The sequence below is a fragment of the Austrofundulus limnaeus genome, unplaced genomic scaffold (assembly GCF_001266775.1).
Source record: "Austrofundulus limnaeus strain Quisiro unplaced genomic scaffold, Austrofundulus_limnaeus-1.0 Scaffold144, whole genome shotgun sequence".
Taxonomy (NCBI): Eukaryota; Metazoa; Chordata; class Actinopteri; order Cyprinodontiformes; family Rivulidae; genus Austrofundulus; species Austrofundulus limnaeus.
The window spans coordinates 209,519-216,741 of NW_013952546.1; the positions used below are offsets into that span (position 1 = coordinate 209,519).

Here is a 7,223-nt window from a genome sequence, read left to right on the forward strand (position 1 = left end):
CTTAACAGAAGTAAGTAAGTCTTAACAGAAATAAGTAAGTAAAGACGCCTTAACAGAAATAAGTAAGTAAAGACGCCTTAACAGAAATAAGTAAGTAAAGACGCCTTAACAGAAAACAACTTAGGTAAAAACTAATTTCACTGATGATAAAAGTACGTAAGAAAAAGTCTTTTACAGTTAACAAAAATCAGGAAAGTAAAAGTAAACGAAAAAGTACTTTTACACACTCTCTAAGAAATAAACTGTTGCATTTACTGAACCAAACTGGTTCCACCAAACCAGAGTTGCCCAAAGTGGGGCCCGCGGGCCAAAATTGGCCTGCCGAGCCATTTGATTTGGCCCATCAGCAGTTGTCCTGGTTACTAGATTGTAATTATGTTAAATATAAAATACAAGTAACTACAAGAGACATTTAGATTAAATTTATGTCCATATCTAGATTTGTACACCTTACAAGATCCCATATACTCAAATTTTAAATTATGAAAAGTCCCATGAGCCTTTGCTGCCTGAGCATAAGTTGAATTTTCTCCATGTCCATGGGCTGAAAGAAAAAAAAAGTGGGCAACCACACTGGCTAGCTTAATCATAAATTTTTTTAAACTACTTTTTCTTAAGAAGTATTTGCTTTTCTTATATTACTGCATTTGGCCCATGGCCCTCAGATTGATTTTAATTTTGGCCCTCTCAGGGAAAATGTTTGAGCACCCCTGCATTGAGTACATGGACATGACTTGGTTGAATAAAGTCAACACTTCATTTTTTAGAGTGCATAAACAACTCCTCTCATGATGAGTTCAGACACATTTAAATTTGTAACAAGTAACTGGGTGTTTAATTTTAAATTAAAGTAGTAAAAGTATCATTTTTAGGTTTTAAATGTAACAAAATAAAAGTAAAAATAACAATTTAAAAAATATTTGGTAAAATTACAAACCCTTCCAAAAAATCACTAAGTACTGACACAAAGTAAATGTTAGTTATAAACATCTGAAAATTAGCATTAGCATTAGTGGTTAGCATATTTTGAGATTAGCATCAGCTAGCAAGATGTGATCATTCTTGGCAACACCACGACAAATTTCGTCTCAATATGTCTTAAAATGGCTGAATTATCATTTTTTAAAGTTAGCTGTGGTGGCCATTTTGAAATTTTGATTAGAGTTTGATAAAGTTTGTTTTTGGCTACTTCTACACTAATCTTTAGCTTTGTACAGTATGTCTAAAAATGGCTGAATGACAAACTGTGACCAGCATTCAGCGTGTTGTTTGGATCATTTTTAACTAAGTCCTGATGCATCTCAGTAATCCAGGTAAAAAATCAAAAAGAAAAAAATTGTATAGGTCTTCTGGACGGGTTCTTCTCTAATGAAACGTTTCGTCTCTCCTCCAAGAGACTTCTTCAGTCTGAGAGTTTCAGGCAAAATTCAGGCTTTTAAGCCCTGCCTCCATGTGACTGATTGACTGATCAGTCACATGGAGGCAGGRCTTAAAAGCCTGAATTTTTCCTGAAACTCTCAGACTGAAGAAGTCTCTTGGAGGAGAGACGAAACGTTTCATTAGAGAAGAACCCGTCCAGAAGACCTACACAATTTTTTTCTTTTTGAGTTTTAACTAAGATCACACAGACTTCAGCTCAGTATTTCTTACAACAGCTAAATTAAAAATATATGGAATTAGCTTTTGACAGCCAGGATTTTCAAACCCAGTGCTTTTATTTGTATGTCCCGGCCCCGACAAACAACATGGCCACACCTGGCAAAAAAAGGTCTAGCTCCACCCCTGTTTCAAAGTCGAATTCTTATTGGAGGGTTCACAGTTCTGTTGGTGTGTTTATGCTCAAATTTGTTCTGTGATCTCATCATGCTCTGTTTATATGACCTACTTTAAAGCTTCTTTATTTTATTGGGTGAAAAAATGAAAAAAAATCAGAAAAGATCCTTTAATGAGGTTTAAATTTTAAACCAGATTTTCATGTGAATAAATTATACGACTGGACTAAACCTGTTTCTGTCAAAGTAAAATCCCCGTCAGAGTGATTTATGTGTGAGATAGTTTTTTTTGAATGTGACATTTCTGATTGTTTTCTGCAGGAAAATGAATGTCAACTAATGCATAATTAATCAAACACGGGGGCACGGTGCATCACACCTGCCACCGACTTTTAATTTCCCAGAGACTGACGTGAATTTGGAATCTGCTCTGACATTTTTACAGGTGAAACAGTGAAAGGGAAAAGGTCAAACTGATGCAAAAACAATATCAAACAGCAACAGCGAGAGCTCTTAGCAGAGTCGATGAAAGGTGACGACGCTCACGAGCGACAGGGACGGAAATGTGAAGTAAATTTAGCTCGGTACCGTTCACGTTGCCCAGGTGGAAGTACCCGTCCACCAGCGAGGCTCCGTTGTTGAAGTGCTGCGTCATGTGGTCCAACCAGTTCGCCTCCACTCCTCTGACGCCCTCGTCGTAGTTCTGGACCCGCAGCGGCACCTTCACCGTGTAGTACTTCACCTGACCTTGTCGGAGCGGTGGGTGGTTGTACAAAGCCAGCAGATCCACACCTGTAGAACCAAGACGGAGAACAAAAACCTGCTCATTATCCGTGCGAGTCTCACACTTATCTGCGAACCATCTTGGCTGCGACCCAAAGTGTGATTTGGCTCCTTCAGAGAGGAGACTTTCAGCTCAAGAGTTCTCCTGAACGACTCGGTAAACGCCTGGCTCGCAGACAACACAGGCCCGGTCCAAAAACATTCAGTCAGGCCTGTTCTGTTGCAACGCAAATAAGCGTATCAACCTTCGATGAAAGAGTAGTTTCTCCTCAATCTTTAACTTGTCTTGTTTCCAGAGAATTTGCAACACTAACATAATTATAATCCACTGAGAGTTGTTTCTTACAAGATAAGAACCTGAGGAGCGCAGCCAAAGTCTGAACCAGCGTCACGGCCAAGAAAAGTTGGCCTCGGCGTTCGTGCTCATCAGCCAGCAGCAGCAAAAAACACTTTGTGGGCTTTGATGATTTTCACTTACTTTTATTTTCTCACTGTAAGAATGTTTTACATTTGTAACACTGGATAATATCTTTTCTTTTTGTTTGTAACAAGGCAATTACTTCACAAATAATAGAGAAACAAAATATTTTCTGGCTTTAGGACTTTGCAAAACTTTTCATCCTCTGACACACACTGATACACACACTGTGACAGAAACTTGCAACTAAAGCTGATGTAAACAGAACTTCAAAATAAAAGCATCTCATTTGAACTTTTTCACATTTTTGAAAGTATTTAAATGGGATTTCATGTGACCGAGCAACACAACGTGTTTAAATGTTCTCACGTTTGTTTATAGTTTTCTATACTTTGAAATGAATATTTTTTTTGTAAATAAGAGCAGATATTATAAGACTTTTGCTCCATCTGCTGCTTTTCATTTTTGATTTGCATTGTTTTGTTGTACATATGTAATGTATTTTGTTTTGTTTTTTAAATTAAATGAATAAACTATATGTATGTATGTATGTATGTATGTATGTATGTATGTATGTATGTATGTATGTATGTATATATACATATACAGTATGTATATATATACACATATAGAGCCTTTCTAGGCACTGATGCACCCCTATACCATCAGAGAGGCAGGTTTTTTTTAATGTTCACAAATTTATACAGCTTTAAACGAGCTTTGGTCCAGATAAAACTACAGCGTTTCTGGATGTTGTGTCTTCTTTTTTGCCTGATAGAGCTTTACGCAGCATTTTTAGACGGTACGGTGAACTGCAGTCACACACTATGATTGCTTATTTGTTTTATTGCAATATCTGTGGAGATTTTAGGAACAGTAAGTAATTTTTTGCACTTCTAAAACATTTGAATTTGTGTGTTTCAACGTTTCTTCTGGGATCTTCTAAGTTTATGCAGGTAAGATAAATCTGTATGCAAGAAAAACAACAATAAAAAACCTCCACCTGACAGGTGCAAAGTAAAGGAAAAATGGGAACGTAATACAAGATGAGATTTATGACGCCCCGAGCTGGAATCACAAATGTGCTGGAAATCTTTTCCAAGGATTTTTGCCTCTTCAGAACCAGACGTGAATCGAATCCAAAGCAGTTTGATTGTATTCGAGCTACAAGTCGTCCTCTTGTTTACCTTTAATGCCTTTCAGAGGGCTGCAGCTCTGCTGATGCACAACTTTAAACTGTTTCACTGTAACTGCAGTAATTCATGGTTAACCTTGAATAATGCATTAAAAGCTCAGCAGCCGGGCTGTTGTTTGCATCAAGAGGAAGCATGCAGAGAGAGAACATCCGTCTGCAGTGTCCTCACAGGTAGTCTGCAGAGTTTAAAGAGTTGTGTTTGTTGTGATGTGAGGCAGAGAAGTATCTGCTCTGCTCACTTTTAGAAAGTCAGAACACGAGATGTGGGCCGGGTTCAGATCGTCCCTCGGAACCTTTCCCTTCTCCTTCCAACGCAAATGTCAAACTGTCATTCTCCAAGTGAAGCAGATGGATGAGCAGAATGTGCAGCGCTGCCACCCACCGACACACACACACACACACATACACACACACACTGGTGGTGTTGGTCGTGAACCATCCCCCCCGTCCATCCATCAAACAGCCGCACCGGAAAAATGAATCACTTCTAAACATTTCCTGTTTGGCTGCGCTGACTGACGCGACAGCTGGCAACCAGATTCTTTAAATCTTGTCGTTCGTCTCTCTCGAGGAGAATCGGATCAGCAGCAACAGGAGAAAAACACACGCACCCTCCCTCGTCTTTGTCTTCGTTACGATCGGGACAATATGGCCACAAATCTTGGACAAGCGCGTCTGACTCAACAGGATTTCTTCGCTGTGAAGTTACTGTTCTTGGGTTTTTATTTATTTGTTTATTTTGCTGCTTTTATTTTTATTATTAAAGTTCAGTTTGGGATGTGTGGTAATAATTTGGTGATATGATATCACAATGTTGGGGTCATGATATGGGCTGTGTCCAAATTTAGGGGCACAGCCATGATAAATCATGATATAAATATCGTTATTTTTAAATCTCCATAAGATTCTGATGTTTAAAACTCAGCATCGTCCTCTCAGGCAGGCGTGGAGGAGCCAAATGTTTGTCTGACTGCTGCCACCTAGTGGTCGGAGGCTAAACTACAASACAAAAATGAACCGCTGGCATGAAAGTTTAAAGTGCCTGTGACATCAAATTTTTGAGATAAACATGAATGCATTTTTGGAAAGATAACATTCATAACATATTGAAAAACAAATTTCACGCCACTGAGATGAACAGTTGTTGAGATATTTGCATGTGAAGTGACAGGAAGTGATGTCAAAGGAATGTAAACAGAGCTTTGGTGCAACGCTAACAGCACAGGCTGTAAAGAAGAATCTGATGTTTCTTTACGTTATTTTGATCTCTGTCAAAGAGAAATGAAGAAGAGTTAAAGTTTGAATAATATTGTTTTAATAAACAAATACCAAAGATTTTATTTTATTAATGAGTTCCTCTTTGATGTCACTTCCTGTTTTACTTTGGTTGAGACTAATTCAAAAGAAAATAGCCCAGTTATTTGACAAAATGGGTAAAATCATGTGTATTAGGGCAATTTTCTTGACTTTTTTAATTTGAGGTATGTGCATGTCACAGGAACTTTAAACCTTAAAATCCATACGGTGCATTTATGAATTGATACAGTATGAGGAAAGTAAATATCGCAATATTTCAGTGCATCAGTATTTTCTTACAGCCCCAGTTTGTATCAGAGTTTCTGTTGTCCTGAAGCCTGAGGTTTGGCTCCTCACCACAATGACACCAAAATCAAATTAGGTGTGTGAACTCTGGAGTAATTTGAGTGAAATATTTGTAAAAATAAAACGTTTGCTTTCAGAAATGTTATAAAACGTAGATGTTCAAAAGCAACATTGTCAAACAAATATGAACAATATGTGGAAAAATCTGGGTTTCACCACTTGTTTCGCTGTAATCTGATTTTTTGCAGCTTTTTTTTAAATTTCCTGTAATTTTGCCAAAACTCGCAGCCCTTTTCTTCCAACAGAGCTTATTGTTTTGCTTTATTTGTTTTTTGCATGTTTTCCCCCCTAAAGCGGCAGAAGGAGAAGCAAATCAAAAAATTGTGACAGAAGTTAAAGATAAACGGCCAAATGGTGACGACAGTGCTGCAGAGATTTTGCACCGGCGCCCTCATTTAAAGCTGATACACAAACACTTTTGGTCACAGCTCTAAATTTCTGTAATCACAGTATAATAAGATCAGAAACATTAAAACCACATTCGGTTCACATCACTACATTTTATCCTGATGGTTCACAGTGCCACCTAAAGTAACACAATTACAGCCGGTTGCTGAAAACCTCGATCTGTCTGACAATATTAGCTGCTCTCTGTGTCATATCCAGAGTCTGCACCTGTTCTTTCTTCATTAGTGTATAATTACAACACAACGAGGCAACTGTATTTCAGGCAGAGCTCGCCTGTTTTCTGGGTTTGTGAACATCTTTTTTTTCAGAGGAAATTTACCGAAACCACAGGAGGCGGATTGAGTGCCTTGCCGAAGGGCAATTTCAGCAGGACAGCGTGAGAGGAAAACTACTGAAAAATAAGATAAGAAAACTGCTGTCTGGTGTCCATCACACCAGACTGTGGGATATTAACAGGTCAAAGTGAAGCTGGGCTTTTCTGTGAAACTCTGCTCTGTTTCAGACATGAATCTAACAGAAGTCTGCAGACAGACAGAGAAGCAGCTCAGAGCATCGAAACAGTCAATAACTGTAAGATCAGGTGTTTACATAAAGACTGCAGTGTGAGCTGAATGATAGGAGAGAAGAAAGGTTATCTTTGCAGTCTCAAGACTATCAAGGCTTTCTGGAGAAAAATGTTCTGCTCAGTGTCAGAGAGCTGGTCTCAGTCTGAGGTCAGGGTCCAACTGGATAATGACCCAAAACACCACAGAATGGATCAGAACCAAACACTGGACTGTTCTGAAGACTGCTGATCTAAATACTGCTGAAAATCTGTGGAGGAAACTGAAACACCTGAGGACAGGAGAACCAGAACACCTGAGGACAGGTGAACCAGAACACCTGAGGACAGGTGAACCAGAAAACCTGAGGACAGGTGAACCAGAACACCTGAGGACAGGTGGACCAGAACACCTGAGGACAGGTGAATCAGAACACCTGAGGA

The 7,223-nt window shown here is 38.8% G+C and overlaps 1 protein-coding gene across 1 annotated transcript in view; it reads right to left on the reverse strand.

Moving 5' to 3' along the window:
• rftn1b (raftlin, lipid raft linker 1b) overlaps positions 1–7,223 on the reverse strand; it is a gene marked incomplete at its 3' end in the record, with an annotated part of 147,975 nt that overhangs the window by 38,046 nt on the left and 102,706 nt on the right. The window contains 1 exon segment of the mRNA XM_014016384.1: positions 2,361–2,564. Coding sequence (XP_013871838.1) covers positions 2,361–2,564 — 204 coding nt within the window.